Source organism: Hydractinia symbiolongicarpus, chromosome 12 (genome assembly GCF_029227915.1).
Source record: "Hydractinia symbiolongicarpus strain clone_291-10 chromosome 12, HSymV2.1, whole genome shotgun sequence".
Classification (NCBI taxonomy): domain Eukaryota; kingdom Metazoa; phylum Cnidaria; class Hydrozoa; order Anthoathecata; family Hydractiniidae; genus Hydractinia; species Hydractinia symbiolongicarpus.
The window spans coordinates 21,571,920-21,592,710 of NC_079886.1; the positions used below are offsets into that span (position 1 = coordinate 21,571,920).

The window sequence follows — 20,791 nt, forward strand, 5'->3', positions numbered from 1 at the left end:
ATGTATTAAACATTTTTAGGAACACAAGGATACACTGTATAAATGAAGCACGATGCAAGGTCTTAAGGAATGCTAAAATGGTCAAAAACAGCGAAATATTTCTATTGTAAAGTACAACAAAATATGCCGATGTCTACAAGTACAAAACTTTAAACAAAAAATAAATAGCACATATGTACAAAACAGTATAAAAATAACAAAAAAAGTAATAAAGGTCTATATGTTTTCTATACAAAATTTTGTAGTGTTTTCTTTCTAACAAATGCATACAAGGGAGGGGTTTCTAATTAAAGCTATCAAAAATACTATAAATTTTTAGCTCTCCTAATACAAAGTAGGTCCAGACTTTCCGAAATTTTAAAATAACAGTCAAATGCCACATAGCATTTTAAATAAATATTAGGATATTTATTCCATACTATTTTTAGAAAGCTTTTTTTATGGCTTAAATTGACGGTTTTGTATAGTAAAAGTCTGACTCCCCCTCTGAATCTCCCTCTTACATGCCCTTTTATCAGATCCAGATAAGATCCCACTTTTTATTAAGATCCCGTTGTATTACGTGCCTGAGAGTATTAGTTGGTTACAAAAGAAATAGCTACCGTGGATATAATTTGCTGTAATTTAGGTCACTATAAGTTGTGTCTAACAACGGTGACGTTCGGTCATTTGCCTTATTGTTTTTAGTCCTCCTCGTCGGCCCTGATAAACTTCGATTAAGAACTTGATGATTGGCAACGGGCCGTACCCTATGACTTTCAGAATTAACTCGTCTAGGTTGCGAATCCAAAGTATTGCAGGCCGTTTGAAAGCTCTGAAGTATGCCGGTAATCTTTTCACGATCTTCAGCATTGTTTGAATTGTCGGACAATAATTCCGTCACTTGTTTCAAGTACCGGTCTAGTTTTTCAGATTGCGACTCGGACAAAGTCGAAGTTGGCTTTAAGTCGTTTATTTTTTTTAACTTAGCCGACTGTGACGTAGTTTCTGTTGGAGATTTCGTGCTACTATCGCGCGCTTTCGATAATATATTTCGTACTCTTTTATCGTTTTCTTCCTGTTTTTGATTCAAGTTGTCTGTACGTGTCGATAATTCGGGATAATATGTTGCCATAGATGGAAAGTCGGTACGTCGTACGATAGTCGGGCTCAGCAACGGATTTCTTCTCAGAGCTTCTTCTTCTCGCGTAGATTCGTCTTTCGATTCGGAACTGGTTCTTTTCATGCGATTATTACCAATTACACTTGTAATTATATTTAATGCAGCAGTTTTGTCTTTAGGGGGATTTAATATTCTACGAGAAATATTCTTGCTGCCAGATAGCCACCAATCAGCATTCGGACCACTCTCTGGCGTTTTTGCACTGCTTATAGTTACTGCTGGTGACAGCGATTTCGTTGTAGCCGCTTTTTCTTCTGTTTTTATCTCTGATTGGGCTAACTCCTTCATATCGCCTTCATAATCCGGGTCAATCAAAGCTCGGATTTTTTCTTCATAGTCATTACCGTCACCCGGCATAATGGAGTATAACTCGCGTTTAGATGCTCGAGGGCTAACAGGTAAATTCATACGGCGTCGCATGTCCGATCGTTTTAATACAGTTGAATTATCATCAACATTATCTGAGGCATTTTGGGTATCATTCTTTGCTCTATGTCTTCTACCACTTTTTGTAGTATCCCTTCTCCGAAATCCCATTTCTTTTTCCTCTTCAACAGTTTTACAAGGAGGGACGACAACGATGGATTTCTGCAGAGGTGGCGATCTCTCATCATTGCTGCTGCAACTACCAATCGATTGTTGTCTCGGATATGCGATTCTACGTTCGATACGCGGGCTAGGTGCTGACGCTGACTCTAACGATGCTTTTCTACTGCTTTGCGCGCCGCTATCGCTATACACGCTCATATTATCATCGCTGTCCATCCTCTGAGGACTCGTCACACCACTGTCATTACCGTCATCGTTTCCGTAAGGTTTAGTCCTCTCCAACTGAGGGCTTAACTCAGGAGATCGCAGCCCTGTAGTAAACTGCATGCGTACCTCGGAGTTCAACAACACATTTCCAATCTTTGTCGTCGTGAGGCCGTTGTCACTCTCTCGCCGTATCGGAATGCTGTTAGTGTTTGTATTAATATGACGTATTTCTTTTGATCGGTATTTGCCGGATTTTGTTTTGTCGTTTTTATTTATGGTAGGAGGAGATTGCGAGTAACAACCCGATTCTTCGTCCGTTTCAATTTCATCATCCGGTTGATTTGTCTTAGAAGACTTCTTTTGCGATCTTGGCGACACAACTTTAGTACCAGTACTTCGTAATTTCATTGAGATATTAGACTTTAACGTCGAAAACTTTTTTCCCTGAAAAAATACGACAGGTTAGACAAAGTTACTTAATGCCAGAGAAAAAACAACTGCTAAGGTGTATCGCCTCAAATGTTTGGTGCTACATAAAGAAAGCATGCAAAAAATACGCTGAAAAGACCAAAAATGTTGCAACATTACATTTCTAAAATCACCCTTTCTCCATTCTTACAACTAAACAGGACTTTTCTGGCTTTTGTTAAGCATTATACATGTGAATAAACATTACCTTTTTGGAACTTGTCTCGTTATCTAAAAAGAAACAAACTCTTAAACTTACAAAATGTTATGAAAAGCGCTACTAATGCACTCTCATGGAGTGTAAGAAATGCTGCGGCCGAAAAGCCGGTGTATCAACGCTACAAGCCCAGGGTTTCCTGAAGTAATGCGTGCAATCATACACCGAGATAAACAAGACAACAACGTACCTTGTTCTGTAGTGTTGACTTGTTGAGTCAAACAATCCATTAGTTGTCTCGATACACCAACACTAATAACGTCACTCTCAATCTAAATAAGAAACATTAGCATGTCAAAAGCAATAAAGCGATATACTACTATCACCAGCAGTAACATCCAGCCTAGTTTTATTAAAGCCCTGATACAAGTTGTAACGAATAAGCGAGGGTTAGTTTCTATTGAGAGTCATCTTTATACACTTTTGTCATTGGTTATAAGACTACAATAATTAGCCTACTAAGTAAGTTTGCAAAACAATATTCTTTTTTTTTGCATCTTGTAACAAATACTCATGTGAAATATTTTCGCACCTCCATTTGGATTGGTCGGCCACAATCTTCATCAAATGAAAACATCCAATCACACTAAACAGAATATTAGATCTCACGTAAACAATGCGCGAAACTAAATTAAAATAATCAGTATTTCTGTTCCGTGTAATGTTTAATCCAATAACAAAATTTTATTTGCTAATCTGAAAAAAAATCAGCATTTTCTGAAATATATCTCCCACAAGCGCAATTCGATGGAACGGATAAACATACTTGTTTAATAAAAGTTTCTACAATCTTGCATTGATCCGACATGTCCTGTACCATGGCTGTTACTGTGTTCGTGCGAATGATGTTAGGACCAAATACAATGGCCATATTCTCAGGACCCATCTACAACAAGGAAAATGAATACATGTCATCATAATACAATCAAAGTGATGAAAAAATCAATGTTGCTTTCTTTACCTTTAAACTACTTGTTGTACGTAAATACATGTAAGATGCTTTTTCGAATATTACAATTCGAACATTCGCACTTTCGAACAAATCTCTCGATACCTTGCATTTTAGAACTGTGTCTAGTGTTATAATGGACTCTGACTTATTGAGCTGCTTTACTATTTAATGCATTGTTAGTGTGTGATCCTTGTCAAATATTCTTAGCAAAAGTTTATAGGATATTTCACTTGCCGCAGACAGAATAGAAACATTAAATTTTGCAGAATGACAACACTTTTGATCACAGAAACAATTCTAACTTTGATCAGCTCTTTCTCGAGCCAGAATGGTCGAAAATAAATCAAGTTGACGTTCATTCGGCGAATTTTTTCAAAGCTATTGATTAGATCTTTTGTCGTCAAGAATTACGGCTGCCGAAAACCATAAGTAGTTTCTCAAAGATATAATAATAAAGAGAAGGGTAGTTTAGCTACGTTTCCATGATTTTAATTATCTTATTTGTACTTTTGCAAAATATTTGTACTTTTGCAAAATATTTGTACTTTTGCAAAATATCAAGTATTCTGGTTTTAGATTCATAAGCGAAATTAAAAACCCTTCGGAATTATATCGCTATGAAATTTAAGACCCTTGCGGTAGACAGATTACCTTGTTTTTCTCCTTGTTATCTGACATTGTTTTCAAATGTTTTACCAAAAACGTCAACGACTCCAAGTGATACTCTGGCAAACTCTTCACTACGTTTTTCATAGCGTATAATCGTTCAGTTGGATCAGCTACACGGTTTGCTTGAATCATCTTCATATACAAATCTAAACGCAAAAGGATAACTTTATAATAATAGTAAAGGGTGAGAACACAGTTTAATCTCGAATAAAGTGGAAAGTACAAAACACATGAAAGTATGAACTGTGTTGTCCAAGAGCAAGTTTACAAAATTATCCCAGTGTAAAAGATTAAAGTCATGCAAATTTAAGATAAGTATTAAACTGGTGAGTATGGTCTGATAAATTAAATTGAATAAAACACGTGCAACTTCATTTTTTCGCTCTATTTTGTTGGATATGCTATTTTTTACTTTTTTGTTTAACGCTCAGCTGTCCTATCAATACACATAAGTTCCAGATAAGCAAGAAAAATAGTTGCGAAATAGGCGAGACAAATAACCAACGTATACACAAAACAAGCGTGGAAACAACTTTCAGATTAATAGGAGAAATACGATGGCTCACAATTCGGCACGATGGGATCAGCAATATTTCTTAGAAAGGATTTCAACAAACTACCAACGTTATTCGGGTCTCGCCATTTCTAAAAGTAGACAAGAATGTAAATAGCAGCACGAATGTTTTGAAGCATTTCCAGCAAGCGAAGCTTCGTAAAAGAAAGCACTTTAAACCTATTTATATCAGCAGCAGCATATACAAGTAACAAACAAAAGAAAAAACGCTTCTACAATGTGGAAATCGTGTGTATTGAACATTCACAAACAACAAACAGTACTAACATCGTCATCCCAGTCAATTTCGTCAGTCTCTTTCGTGTCCAATTCAGTCTTCAGCAATTGCACTGAGGCCACATTACCTGATACCCTACAAAAATAAATAAACATAAATTGGTACACCACTTTCTTTAAAATTTTGTTGGCAAGTACAAATAACTGTTGTATTATCATTATTATTAAGTTTACTGTATTTTCAATGACAATGTTCCTTCCTCATCCACTGGAAATGTGGAGCAGCAATGAATGGTAAAACACATGGGCTGCCTTAAAATTTCATCGCACTCGATAACGAAAGCTCTACAATGCGATATGCGTTACAACGTAAATCGTAACAAATATAACTATTAAAATAATAATTTTGTACCTATATATACCAACGAGATCTTTCCCAATCTCTTCAATTGTTGTGCAGCAATGTTCCAATAACAACGGTATGTTCTAAACATGAACATTTGATCAATTTAGAATATCAATTCCATAAAACAACATCAACAGCTGCAAGTATAAACTCTCTACCTTAACATGACGAGCGGGTGGGCAGTTCTGCAGATGAATTCCAAATGTTTTGCCAGCTGCAACCTCTTTAGGTATTCTTGGTGGAACATTGGGACTGCGGCTTTTCTTGCTTCCTCGCAAACCAAAATGACCTAAACGTTTCCAATTATTTTAGCAAAATCTAAACTTGTGTGTCTAGTCATCACAAAAAATCCGCACAAATGCTATTCACTACAGTGAATAATAAATTGTATTTTACTGTTCATTCTATGGTACACGTATGAAACAGCTTCTCACCCGCAACTTTTTAAACGTAATTTTTTCTCGTTAAAAGCAAGAAAAACTTACTTCGTTTGATGGATAATCCTTTTTTATCCTTGCTGATACCATTTTTGTTGCTTGTTGTTGAATTACTAAAAAATGTTAAAAAATACCAATTTAAACAAAAATAAATTTCGAAACACGTGTACAGGTTAAACTACGTACTGACTACGCAATATGCTTCTTGTAAACGCAACTATTTCTTCTCCGCAATTTCATTTTCTCGCAAACGTAACTATTTTTTCTCGCAAACGTAACTATTTTTTCTCGCAAACGTAATTTCTTCTCGTAAACACAACTATTTCTTTTCTTAAACGAAACTACTCCGCGTACGCACAACTGATCCTTCTCGTAAACGCCACAAATCCTCGTAAACTACACCTCGAAAACAACAACTTACTTGTTATTACTTTCACTTTCTTCTAATTTTTCCTGTTTTATCATGGCGGTAGATTTCATTAAGCTCTAAAAAAATTAAACACATTCAAATTTTTTTGTTCATTCGTCGACAAATGGAATTGTAAGGAACAAAAAATCTCACTGTTTTACCTCTTTGTCAGGGTTTGCATCTCGAAGTGTATTCACCCAGCTCACCATAGAACCCGTATCTTCAGCCTGAAACAAGATAACTTACTGTAATGTGAAGTATATATGAGTAAGTTAACATGTTAAACGAGTATGTAAAAGAAAAAAGTTGGAAAGTTGCAATAAAATGTTGCATCAAGTACTGAAGATGATTGATGTAAGGTTTACCTGAAACAGGTACTCGTTCCCATGTGAAGTAACCATTCTAAAAACATGCTTCCGTTTCACGTAGTCATTTGCGATCTCAATGATTGTACTGCGTACAGGGATAGGTTGTATGATATCGTCATCAGCATCGGAGCTTCCTTCTTTGTAACAAAACAAGCGGTGACCTTTCAAAACTGCATATATCGGTTTCCAGGTACGAGTACTTGCCTTCTAAAAAACGTTTAAGAAGAATCCATATTAAAACAAAAAGCAATTGGAATCTTAATTCCAAGCCTTCAAAAGAAACTTTAAAGTAAAGTTTTTGTAAATTGTTGATAACAAATTATAAAGAATTTTGATCTGTTACAAACTTCAAATACATTTAGCAAATGTTTCCATAATCGCAGATTTGAAGCTCGTTCCAGGCATTCGATTTAAAAAACCCTTATATTCTTGTTTCTCTTAAGTTATCATTAAAATCAGTATCAATAATTCCCAGACCATCCAATAAAGTACCGGTTAACATAAAAAAATGAGTACAAAATAACGATACAAACCTTTTTATCAAGCGAGCGTTCCAGCTTTCTGTTTAGTGGACCTTCTTTTAAAATCTAGAGAAATAGTAAAAGACATTTACCCAGTTATTTTATGGAAACATTAACGTTCACGATGGATATTGTACACTATCAATATGTAATTTCTTACTGGCTTCACTTCCGTTTCTCCTGAAGATCTTTGACCAAACAGCTTGTCCTTGGAATTTGTCTGCGAAGATAAAAAGAAGAAAAGATTACAAACTTTTAATGTCTTTCGCTTACAAGTTGAGCAAAACAAGAGCTAACTTATTCTCAGTTGAATTCATTGTGCATGTGGTTCAAGAAAATCCTACAGCATTCCCGAGATCATAAAAATAATAACTTTTAAGGCTTTTAAAAACACAGCTTAAAACGTTGTTTCTTCGAATAACATGAAGACAAAAAATGGTCATCACTTTAAAGTTAATACTTGCTTTAAGCGTATTTGTGATATTCAAAACGTTTCAGCTAAACTAAATTCGCGATTAAAAGGAATTTAAAAAAACGTACATTGACATCACTATCTTCATCGTCTGCTTCAGTGTTAGATTCTGCATTTTTCTTGCCAGCCTTTTCAGCTTTTTTAGCTGTGGCCATTAAATAGGAAACTCTTCTCCCGTTCCAATTCTCAAGAGCGCTTTCATCACCTGAATCCACATGTGAATCTTCGTCCTCAGAATTTTCAAGGGACGACGAAATTGAAGTTTTGTGTCCATTACTAAGTAGAGTTCGTTTGCGTTGCGACATGGGACTATTTTTATTGTTTTTTATGCTTCGAATATTCGTAATTCCATCTTTCCCTCCATTTATGACGATCGTGTTGCTTATTAAGGCGGAAACACCTTTATTCATGTAACACGAGGTTTGACTTTCGACTAAAGTAGCTTGTGAAGTCGAAGAAGATAAATTAGTGCGCTGTCTTGGGCTTTGTTTTGCATTCTCTTTTTCTGTATTAGTGTTTGTTGTTGTTGTTGTCGTCGTCGTTGTTGTTGTTGTTGACATGGTTGCTGTTGTTGTTGTTGTCGTTTTTGTTGTTGTTTTTCGTTTATCGACATTACTGTTTGATTTTGTGCTAGGTTCATCTCCCTGAACTTTGTTTCTACATGAACGAATTTGAAAGTCATCTCTTAACACAAACGTTGCAGATTTCTTTCTGTTCATACTACTTTGAAGCTCTTCGACATTCCCACTTGCAAATAACCCAGCAATGTTGCTAACAGCTCCAGGCTTTGACACACCAGCTATAGGTTTCGGTGCCAGCCTGGTGCCAACAGAATAGCCTTTCTTCTGAACCTCTTTTCTTAAAGCATTTTGAAGCTTGTACGGTTGTACACCACTAGGTAAATCATCATTTTCTTCCTTTGGGCTTTCATTCGAGACTTGTGGTTTACCACTTATAAATGAAACACACGGGTCAAAACTTGAAGAGGAAGTTCTCTGCGATGGAGATCCTTTTCCTGACTTTTGTAATGGAGTGATTGAGCCAGAACTGCTTAAAGAATTCGATCTACTGTTTTTGTTATCTGTTTTAACAACAGGAGTACCAGCGATAAATTGTACGCAGGGTCCTATTTTTTTCTCAGTCGTGTCTTCATTGTTGTTATTATTTGAATATGCATTTGGTGAATCGAGAGTAACAGATTTTCTTGTGCTTGTTATAGGGACGGACCATTTATTAACGCTTGGTTGATGCATACTTAACGAGCCAGAATTGCGAGAGTTGCGACTGTTTTCACTGGTTACTGATGCGCTGTCGTAAACGTATTCTTCAAATACCTAAGACAACCAATAGAAACAAAGCAACGTAAAGATGGCTTACGGGCGAGCATTTCAAAAAAAAAAAATATTCGGTGATTACACTTCCAAAAATACAAGGATTATGGCTACATCTCTATAACATAATACATGTCCATAAAAAATAACATTTTATAAATAACTTTATCGAATTTCACACTTCATCACAGTGATTCTAAGCAGTATCTTAGAATAATATTCACATTTTTTACAAACAAGCTCATCAGATGGAGTTTAATTGAATGACTTACAAGTTGTAGTATATCTTCATTGCGTGGTACAACGCCAACTTTTAAATCTCCAGTACTAAAAAAAATATATATATCAGTCACTTGAAATTATGTATATATTTTAGAAAAACAACACACCACATTTGTTATTGTGCCTCTATCGTCTCATCATAAGAAATGTACATGTCTAGACATTTTTAATCCTTGAATCAGCCAGTGCAAGTGGCAAATTCTACTTCACTTCTCAGACTTTATATGAAAGAGGTGTGCGGACATGAAAGTATGGTGACTGTCGTGAACAAAAATAACATCGCACTGGTTGTTTACAAAACAGCTGAATTTTACAAGATATGTTTCCTTAAGACGTGATTAAATCGTTCACCATTAATTTCCGTGACATTGGTGTATTTTACAGAAAGTTTTATCGCTCTAGATTTCAACTGTTCCTGCGCAGAACAGACCAGAAATATAAACAGATGACAACTACTAAAAAAAAAACAATAAACCAAGATGAAAAAAACACAACTTTTCAAAACTTAAAAGAAAAAAAACCCAGCCTGTCCCTTACATTCAAACGAGGTGTTTCAACAAACACACATAAGACACTACAATAAGTACTTTCATACTTCTAACTTTATAATATGAAGCCTGATCATTATCCACACACTTTTACATATTTTTAAATATTCAAGAAAACAATTGATCAAACCACAGCATAGTAACCACCAGGCAACAACCAAACATCTCAAATTACTTTATATCAAATTATCTTCATTAAAAATCTGGCTTACAAAAGAATAATACATATTTGCGTTGACAAAATGTGAATATTTAAGATGTTTGATGATGATGTAATAAAAACTGGTTATGTTAACTTTACACTCGGACATTTTGACATCTTGTACACAAAATACAATTATGATAAAAGCATCAACAAAACAACAAGAATATGTTGAACCAATTAGTAAGCGAGCCCAAAATAAGAAAATAATCACTACATCTTCTACACAACATTAGTAAGCGAGCCCAAAATAAGAAAATAATCACTACATCTTCTACACAACATTAGTAAGCGAGCCCAAAATAAGAAAATAATCACTACATCTTCTACACAACATTAGTAAGCGAGCCCAAAATAAGAAAATAATCACTACATCTTCTACACAACATTAGTAAGCGAGCACAAAATAAGAAAATAATCACTACATCTGCTACACAACATTAGTAAGCGAGCCCAAAATAAGAAAATAATCACTACATCTTCTACACAACATTAGTAAGCGAGCCCAAAATAAGAAAATAATCACTACATCTTCTACACAACATTAGTAAGCGAGCCCAAAATAAGAAAATAATCACTACATCTGCTACACAACATTAGTAAGCGAGCCCAAAATAAGAAAATAATCACTACATCTGTTACACAACATTAGTAAGCGAGCACAAAATAAGAAAATAATCACTACATCTTCTACACAACATTAGTAAGCGAGCCCAAAATAAGAAAATAATCACTACATCTTCTACACAACATTAGTAAGCGAGCACAAAATTACTAGGAAACACAAAATATCTGATACAAATCATAATTGTATTCATAATTGGTTGAGATCGATAATGAAGTAATTAACTAATTACATGTTTAAAACTGGCAGTTAATTAGTGAAAGTTAAAAAACAAATTAAGAAGCCTCTTGAAGAGATATCCAGTTTTATCCATTTCTTATCTACCATCAAAGAAAACTAACATGGCTGCAGAAAGTAGTTCAAATATATATAAACTAACATTGTCATAAAAAGAATAAAAAAATTACCCACTTCAATTTGATCAAAACAAAGTACAATAGTCATGCCTCATTTATCTTAAACATTATTAAGATATATATACCATTATTTTTAGCTGATCAGAAATGGGACATCCGCTTGTATGAAGTTAGTGCATGCTCTTTATGTGAATGACATTTTAAAGAACGTTATCTGTGGACATAGACACAAAATATAGTGTTTAGTTTATGTTTACCAGTTAAGACAAAAAAGGTTGGAAAAACTGTCTTAACGCCTTCAAATTTGACAGTGAAACTTTTTCTCCCTTTATTTTCTTAACATAACCATGTTTTAAACATTTTATTTTAACAAATTCTCGACTTACAATAAATTCAGCCCTGAAAATAAACAGACAACATATGTGGATAGAAAACATATATCCAAGCAACATGTGTGGATAGAAAACATATATATCCAAGTAAAGTATGGCGTGTGAATGCTATATGAGAATGTTTTGTACTGGTGAAAATAAATATTAGTCTAGCCAAATGGAGATAGCTTAACAATCAATAATATATTCTGACACATTTCTTTCTTGTAGAGATTACCTATCTTAAAAAAACAATCTCCTTGAATACCACAGTCAGCAATGTTTATATCTCCATGAAGTTGAGTTGTAACAGCTTCACATTCCGATAGGAAAATTCTTTGATTAAGAAAGTGTGAAATAATTCTAATGCTTTTTGCTTGAACTAATATTAAAAAAATCTCCCTACTGTCTTTACGTCAAATGAAATGATGTCAATTTAGATTTAAAAGCCACAAGAAAAACATTTCAACAAGAGTAAGACTGTGATGTAGTCATAATTATAAACATACCACAAAGTTTGTTAAAGACAAACTTCCCTTTGTAAAAATCAGCCTTTGAAAATAATCCATAAACAAACTTTAATATACACAATATTCTCATAATGAATTATGGTAAAATGATTTTACAGAAATTATCAATACATTCTATCAATGGTCTGCACCTTGAGTTAATATTTGTTAGCAGCTCCCCATAGAATATCTTGCTTTGACATTTTGTAAGTTTTGTTTTCTTTTAAAGAAAGGGTCATCATATTAAGTATTTGAGCATAATTAGTTTATCTGACACTAAGTGTTTTTAATTGCAAAAAACAAAATTAGAGTTGGTCATCTGATAAAAAAAATATTAATAACTTTTGTAAGATTAAGTAAAAGGTAGGCATGCATTTGGAAAGTAAAACACAGTTAGAAAGACACTGGTTAAAGTAACGGAGAGCTGTCGAATTGTCCAGCTTAAAAGACACTCCTACGCAATGGTTATATTTTAATACGCAGTTACAAGCTCAAATAACATACCAAAGCTTTTCCACTTATAATGTATCAGTGACAAAAAAAACCCGATTGAGTGTTATGAAGCTTCAACTACTTATGACACTTCTTTAAATTCATGGGAATATAAGATGCATTTTTAAGTGCTAGAGTATTTGACATACACACCTTTCTAATTTCAAAAAATTATAACTTATTTTTTTTAGGAACCATGTATAAACAAAGAAACAAACAAACAAACAAACAAACAAACAAACAAACAAACAAACAAACAAACAAAAAGGATGCCAATGACAGGACCTTTGTGATAATAGTATTTGTATTTCCTGATAGGTATATCCTGTATAAAAATTTAGAATAGAATAATAATAAATAATAAAAATAAATGATAATAATAATAATAATCATAGCAAAGTAACAATTTAGCAAGCATTGTAAAAAACTCGTTCATATTGTGCTTCTTTACAGAGACATTAAAATGCCTAAATAACATACCAAGAACGTTTTACACAGAGAGTGATCAATCAATTGGTTATCATTAAGCCCAAAATAGCCAACTTGAATGAAATTCTACTTTCAATATGTTGACAATCACAGAGTAAAAAACAAACAAATTAAAAGACATAATGTCGACTACCTGAAGAGGTTCCCACTCAGTTTTAAACGTTCATGTGAACTAGTCATCACAAACAAAAGATGGAGACACGACACTTCATAGTTGTAAAAAAAGTTTGACGAATACAAAGTTTGACAGCTTAATTTAATTTGGTAATAGACGATAGAAAAATAAGAAGAGACAAGTTATATTTTATATTAATAATGAACTCATACAAACACTTTAGGTTTTTTCACTGCTTAAAGGGATCAAAGATTAAGGGTATTTTGTTTTAGTCCATTTCAACAAATACTTTTATGCTTCATTAAATGTTTCTTTTAACTTTCTTTACAAGGTAAACAAGCTTAATTAATTTTGTTGAAACCTATTTAATGTTGTAGTAACGCTCTTAACAACACATACAAAATGATTAGCTCTATATTTCCTGATTGAACACGATAACTGATATAAATAGAGATGAAACATTTACATAATAGTGTTACAGTCGCCGTTATAAATGTTATACAACAAGAAAAAATTACCTGAACCCATTCAAATGTCCACTATCTCTAGCTCTTATCTGATCTCAACCATAATACTAATCAAAATATTAAAACTAACGACCCCCTGTAACAAACAGCAAATACCTGCAACGATCCAATTCTACTGAGCTTTATCTGAGACTATTAAATTGTTTCTATCCTGTGAGAACAGACAAAGGAACAGATATATACACACAAAAAATAAGAAATATGACAATCATGTAACAGAAAGTAAATTAAATATCAATTTCACTTTTCCATTGAAACTAAAAGCCATTTAAGTTGTAATTACATCACAGCATTCATTATTTAAAATAAAATTTTAAATATAAATATTGAGCATGGCACAACTCACAACCTATATCAAATGTCATCAAAATGACGTCATCAAAATTTAAATGACGTCATACATAGGCCATACGTTTTATATTTCACTATTTAAGACAATTAATTCTTTTTTTTTATTCTTTTATATCATATTTATATTGCAAATACACAATGAGTATACATTTAATACCAAACCTCCATATTTCTGTTTAGGTAGTTGTCTAATAAACCTCCGTCAAAACATGGGAAAGGGGAAGTGTCTATGTCATTGATCTGGTATTCTTGTAATTTCCTGGCTGCAGCAACAAAGTAATTGCAAGGAAACAATGAAGAAATGAAGCTGGAATATCTGGTAAGTACAAGCCTCTCTAAACAATAAGTAGTCAACTTAACTTTATTTAAGTACCAGGGTGTTAATCCAGGACAGTTCTTCAAATATCATACCCAAAATTACACACATTTTTAGAAAGGTGTGTAATTAAGGCAATCACGTGTCATTCAACTTTCTCTTGTACAGATTCTATTATGTTGTGCTTACTCAGCACAACATTAATAAACGCTTACAGATACTATTCTCCCTGTGTTCTTATAGAACTTATGTTTATGTCTATCAAGACATTCAGCAGCATAGGATTGAAAAGACAATGAAAAGTAAATATTTACAACAAAAGTTATCGCAAAATGTACAGGTTGGTTAAAAACTACTCTCTTAGTTATACGAATAGAAATGGTCAAGCGAAATAAAAAGAGACTATGGATAGAGTATATGGATAGAGCTATTTATGAGTGATTTGTGAGTTTTACTTTTAAATGAACATGTGTTATAAGATGTTTTTATTCTCTATGTTTTCAGTTTGTCATTAGAGCAGTTTACCGCTAAATGTAAAAACGTTTTAGAACCTAGGAAACAGTTCTGTTTATCTATTCCACTATCTTTTACTTTTTCTACACAAAAACAATAAAGCAGGGAAACAAAAACACACTATTATCTAATCTAATCATAAATAAAATCTTGTCAAATCTACAGATCAAACAGATCAGACCTGTTATCATACACTAAGGCGTAAAGATATGTGAAGGACATCCCTTAAGACAATTAGGATTATTTGGAGTGGGATAACAATCACTATAGTAACAGTGCATTGAAAACAAATTCCTTTGAATGTGGTCTGACTGTATAATCTAATATAAAGATTGCCATGTTGAGAAACATATATCATTCCACAGTGTATGAAAAACAACACAAAATGTTTACAAACACACAGTTAACACACTGGTTTATTGTGCATGAAACAGTAACCTTGCAAAAACTCAGGTGCACCGTAATAATATAAGTAAGGTAAAAAAATATATATAAAGTAAACGAACTCAAAATTCTAGGCCTTCATAGGTCCTGATGTTGACATTTTCATACTTAAGGCATATTAAAAGGAATATAAAAAAAGCCTTGTCGACATATATCATAGCATATTGACTGCCAGTGTTCACCAATTTATATTTTTATACCTAACTTTAAATATTAACATCAGGAAACATATTTACAATTCCTTGTACTTTAGGTGTATTCTAGGTACATAAATCTAATTCATATAAAGTTTAACATTTTGTCATACTGTCAGTACCACACAATTATTTTACATGGTATCTTATGTGGGCATGTGTGTTTGCTACTCTCTTGAAAAAAAAGTATAGAACAAAAGCATAGGGTGAGAGTGGAGAATTTTCCACACAATTTCCCATCCTACATCGATATAAAAGTAATAAACACTCAACATTATTTAAAAACAAAGACATTCAACAATAACAAATAGCCACAAACAAAAGCAAGGTATATGTAGGATAAACTGCGTAAACAAAAAGTCACGTTTAAAGATAGACCAATCACTGTTCTATAATTGCATTTGTGCTTTTACAGAAGAGTATTTTTTGTTGTTAGTCGTTCTATGCTATTTGTTGCTAGTAAAGCAAAAAATGGGATTTTTCGTCTACTGGTGTATTTAAAAATCCAAAATGATGACTTTAGGCTATAGGAAGGCTGCACAGCTATTTTCTAAACCAAAGCTAAAAATTATATATTTTCTCTCCAGAATTTGTAAAAATTTGAAAACAGTCTTTTTAAACAGGTGATTCTAATAAAAGTTTATGTATTTGACTTGAAAGTGAGTTTTTATTTAACTTTCTCAGTAAAAGCCGTTTTTCAATAGTTTATATCTTCACTCGAAAAAGATTATAGGGAACGATTTTGGAATAGTTCTTTCTCAGTTTCCTGTTAACTTGTAGACTTTAATGATAAACGGTTTGCAGTCACCTTTTTCAGATTTCCAGATTTCACACAAGACAACTGTTAAACCGAAGAGTTTTCTTGCTTTTTATTGACATACACTTATAAGGATATTTTATTATTTTTTACACCGTTTCGAACATTCTTCACTTTGTTTTTTAACAGCAAAAACATAACTTGTTCCTCTTGACTAACTAAACAAAAAGTTCCATAAAAAATTTATTCAAAAAAATAATTGATTACCATACAGTAAACGCTTCCAAGCACCATTTTTAGCATAAACTTAACAGTATAAACCAATCTTATTCTTGTATTATCAAGTTACATCTACCTATTAAATAGGTTCTTAAAAATGATTAGTCACAGCCAGGGGTAGTTTATTGAAGAGATAAAGAATGGATAATCATGTATTATTGTGGTAGACAAGCCTCAGAAACAAGGTAACAGTGTAAAATCGAGAACTATTAAGTTCAAAACAAAACCAAAGAAAAAAAACCATAAGACACAACAAAAACAACTCAGTTACCATTAAAAATCAGTATGGTTTCTGGGTGTAGTTTTGGTTTAACTGCAAGAAATACAGAAACGGACTGGATACTAGTTGCTAATATAAATTATTGCTCTTTGAAATTTTTTTCCACTTCCAATTGGAAGCAAGAGTATAAAAAGTATCAAAATCTTCAAAACCAAAAACACATTTCACATTTTATCATCTTGCTTATGACACACTATTTTTAGTATAAAATCATAAGTACATATGTCAATCTAAGCCCTTTCCCAATGTTAAAAATAACAGTAACAGAACTATCATCAACAACAACAACAATAATAACAACCAAAGCAACAACAACAATCAAAACAACAAAAAAAAGTTAGCACCTCAAGAATACATGTTTAACTCACTCTTATCTTGATAAAAATATTTCTCTAAAGTTAATTGTAAAGAGAAGTTTATATGTGTCATGGTTGGAAGATTATTTTGCAGATTAAGGTTCATTAATCTAAAGTGCTAAGCTTAATACCAATTTAAATCATTCCTAAAAATACTACAAGACAAAGTTGACATCAAACTTAGTTTATCAAATGCTACCCTTTAACATCAGACAAGTTGTATTTTCTTGTGACCAGCATAAAAATAACAATGTAACAATGTAAACAAACAAACAAAGATAAAGAAAGAAAGAAAGCAAATTTTATAACGATAAATTTATAAACAATGACTAACTGATAGCTGATATTCAATAGAGAAGATAACTGATTGTATAGTTAGTTTATCCTGACTTTCCTTCACATGTAGAACTTAGCATTAAGATGAAAATAATGTACTATTAAGATAGGATTCAATGCAAATTAATACACTGCTGTGAAACATAAGAAAGATATTTCATAACTGATCAAAAGGATTGAAGGTGCCTAAGTAATGCATAGCACATGACACAAACCATGCTTTATACTTGAGAACATTTTTAAAAACATATATCTGGGGTAGACATTGTTTCATTATATAAATTTAAAAATATATAAAAAAAAAAATGGTATAGTAAATGGTATAAAACTTACTCAGCAGTGAGAAGGGTTAAAAAAAACAAAAGTCTGCTGTTGTTTAACCTCTTGCTACTTAATTATATTTGTTTACATTATTTCTATAGCTTTCTCTTTTAAAATTAGCCATTTGAAAAAAGCGAATAAAACATGTTTACATTATGAAAAGGCAATATTTAACTATGTCATGAAAATCTCAAGTGTGTACAGTCCTATTTTATGAAACAACGAAAACATTTTTTGCGTCACAGAGCTAAATTTTTTAATCCAAACAAATTAAATTTAAAGAGCATAAAAATGTTACAAAAAAGGATTTTCTGCTAAAAATACATGCATAGAACATGATTTAATACACATAAAAACTGTGAGCATAAGCTGCTTAAATTCTCACTCCTGCATATACACATGTTATCTTTTCATAAGCTCGTTGAGAAAACATACCAATGCCATACCAATAAATAAATGCAAGTTGATCTCAATACAATGTGTAACTTAAAAGATCTAATGCATAGATTTATTTTGAATTTTTAATAATTGATGATAAAAATAAAATTAAAATTTCGCTCAAAATGAACATCCAGTGTCACAGAATTTAATTAAGATTGCGAAAATGTAATAAAATATAATAGTGCTATTCAAATAATATCAATTCCCAGCACTGGGTAATGATTTATATACATGACTATGATTTTACCTTATTTTCGAACAAGTCATGCTATTCGCAGCACCTTTGACTTCCATCACTTACTTTGTTTATGTATATAATTTTAGCACGATCCTAACTACATAAACCTTATTAGAAGATTAAAAAATATTACAAAATTGTGTCATTTATTGGTTACTAAAGAACTCAAAGACATTGCAGTACGTCTTTGGTAGTCGGGCTAGAAGCTAAGCTGAGTATAAAAAAAGTAAATTTCAGAAAAAAGGGGGGAACAAGTGTGTGAATGGCCAAATCTCAAAATGTTGAGCTAATTACTTTTCATCCAAATTTGAGAAAGCTTATTACTAATTTTTGTCCACGTAAAGGGTTTAATGTTCACAGGCGCAAAAGTAAATTTTACTCACCAATACTGTATTATTTCAATAATATCTTTAAATGTTTTCCCTCCAATCAATTCTCCATTGATTGAAACAATGCGATCTCCTATTGTGGATTAAGTATTAAATGAAAGAATGTCTTTGATTACATAAAAATTCAAAATATTCACATCTTGAAAAAATGACATGTTTCAGTAGTAAAAGTGCACGATTAGAAAAACAAATTAGGCAGCAGAAAACTAACATGCAATTGTTGACATTAGGGAAAGGAAACAGAGTACATAGCACTTTAAATTAACAAAACTACTGACACTGACCATAATTGAGAGGAAAAGAAATAATTAAATATAACATTTTACGAAATATTAACAGAGAGATATTTCAGAATAATAAATTTGAAGACCAATCACCTGTCAGTACTAATAACTTAAAATAAGCAAATTTCTTACCACTCCTTAGGCCTGCTCGGTCAGCTGTACTTCCTGGTGTAACAGTTTTGATAAAAAAGGTGTCCAGTGGAGGAGGTTGAGCTTGAGAACTAAATGCATCATCATCCCCTGTGAGTCCTTGATCAGTCCAATAACTGTTGCGGTTAAATCCCTTAAAAAACCAAACATTCTGGCCCTTTAGTTTTAAATTCAAAAGTTACTTATTTTAAACAGGTGTAAGTCTGAAAGGTGTTTATTTTAAACAAGCCTTAGTCCAAAATGTGTTTATTTTAAACAGGTGTAAGTTCAAAAGCTGTTTATTTTCAGAAAAAGGCCAAAACTTTTCCTGGCCACCTTAAACTGAGGGCTTAATGACCCTTACGCTTATTTGGATATTGGACTTTTAAAATTAATTATCCATTTTGATTAAACTTGAGGGCCAGGGTTTTTTTAATATTTTTAGAATAATTTTAGGCTAAATTTTATACTGCTTAAATACATTACACACTTCCCGAATTACATATTTTAAAATAATTTTATAATTTTAATGTTTTGACTTAATCATATTCAGCATCATTGAATTGGTGTGTTTATAAATTTTTAACTTAATCCGACAAAAATGCTGTTTTTGCCTTATTACTGTTACAGTCCAAATCTTCTTAATTTTTTACTTGTACTAATAAGCCTTGGTTTCAAGCAGAGGTCAATTACCACTAAATTAAAAAACCTGTTTAAACAGGTTGTTTGTGTGCTGTATTAATCTGAAGATTTCACATTTTATCAAGTTTTAGGTAAGAATTTCAAAAATCACATTCATATTTTTAAAAAAGTTGGAGAAAAGCAGCGGCACATCAAAAAAAACTAATTTGAAAAAAGTGTATTGTGAGCTGAGCATAAAATTTCATGTGACACAAACAAATTATCAGAAACATCAAAAATACATGCCTGAAAATGTCCTGTTTTAAACTTATTTCAACTATGTTTTTAGGTGCTGTTTCCAGTGCAAAAATAAACAAAATAAAAGATTAAAATTCACTCTTCTTCAGCTACCCGGTTTTAGACAAAAATATGCATCAATGTTGGAATAAGTGAAAGTTCAAGGAAAAACACAGTGTATGTCAGATGTATTTCAAAAAAACATTATTTATCATTTTAGACCATATAAAACCATAAAAATGTCTTAGAGCAGGTTGGAATTTTCTCATATCTTACCCTTTTTTTTATCTTACCACAACTTAATTTTATTAAAACTTCGTTGATCATCAGCACAGATTATATTTGGCAGTACAGCAGGGTTTTTTTTTAACATACCTTACCAGCTTTTAACGGATCATAGTCCCTCAGATCTTAATAGGATGCAAATTTAAGGGAGAGGGTATTCAAAAGTCTGGTGTGATTGGGTCGTTTTTATTATTTGTGTAATTCATGTTTTAAAAATGGGGTGGTCAGAGCCAAATATGCAATTTTATTGTGGAGAAGCTTACAAAAGATGTATGCTACTCTTAAAGGACACGCACAGAATTTAAAAGGTACTCAGTTTCACTCGACGAAGCTAATGATTCATACCAATATGTTTGTGATGTAATAGGTAAATTCAAAGAAAATGCTTTGAAATTTGTTGGAAGTAAGTGTCATTAACTTTAAAAATTCATATTAAAAATTTAGTTTTGCTTTGTTGTAAAGTAGCAAATCATTTCCTACCTCACT

The 20,791-nt window shown here is 32.4% G+C and overlaps 1 protein-coding gene across 4 annotated transcripts in view; it reads right to left on the reverse strand.

Moving 5' to 3' along the window:
• The window catches only part of LOC130622317 (rho GTPase-activating protein 21-like), a 33,584-nt gene continuing 12,793 nt past the window's right edge, over positions 1 to 20,791 (reverse strand). For 2 of the 4 annotated variants that reach the window (XM_057437770.1, XM_057437769.1), the window contains exons 3-22: positions 19,106 to 19,256; positions 18,684 to 18,762; positions 9,231 to 9,285; positions 7,696 to 8,961; positions 7,316 to 7,375; positions 7,168 to 7,221; positions 6,632 to 6,841; positions 6,428 to 6,493; positions 6,279 to 6,343; positions 5,906 to 5,970; positions 5,579 to 5,709; positions 5,427 to 5,500; positions 5,066 to 5,150; positions 4,791 to 4,869; positions 4,207 to 4,370; positions 3,370 to 3,489; positions 3,136 to 3,189; positions 2,794 to 2,875; positions 2,595 to 2,617; positions 1 to 2,362 (exon numbers count right to left, since the gene is read on the reverse strand). In XM_057437770.1, coding sequence (XP_057293753.1) covers positions 599 to 2,362; positions 2,595 to 2,617; positions 2,794 to 2,875; positions 3,136 to 3,189; positions 3,370 to 3,489; positions 4,207 to 4,370; positions 4,791 to 4,869; positions 5,066 to 5,150; positions 5,427 to 5,500; positions 5,579 to 5,709; positions 5,906 to 5,970; positions 6,279 to 6,343; positions 6,428 to 6,493; positions 6,632 to 6,841; positions 7,168 to 7,221; positions 7,316 to 7,375; positions 7,696 to 8,961; positions 9,231 to 9,285; positions 18,684 to 18,762; positions 19,106 to 19,256 — 4,647 coding nt within the window. In that variant the 3' untranslated portion in view covers positions 1 to 598. Of the gene's footprint in view, positions 2,363 to 2,594; positions 2,618 to 2,793; positions 2,876 to 3,135; positions 3,190 to 3,369; positions 3,490 to 4,206; positions 4,371 to 4,790; positions 4,870 to 5,065; positions 5,151 to 5,426; positions 5,501 to 5,578; positions 5,710 to 5,905; positions 5,971 to 6,278; positions 6,344 to 6,427; positions 6,494 to 6,631; positions 6,842 to 7,167; positions 7,222 to 7,315; positions 7,376 to 7,695; positions 8,962 to 9,230; positions 9,286 to 11,580; positions 11,796 to 13,465; positions 13,672 to 18,683; positions 18,763 to 19,105; positions 19,257 to 20,791 lie in introns of those variants that run through there. The other 2 variants (XM_057437771.1, XM_057437772.1) reach the window with 2 other exon arrangements.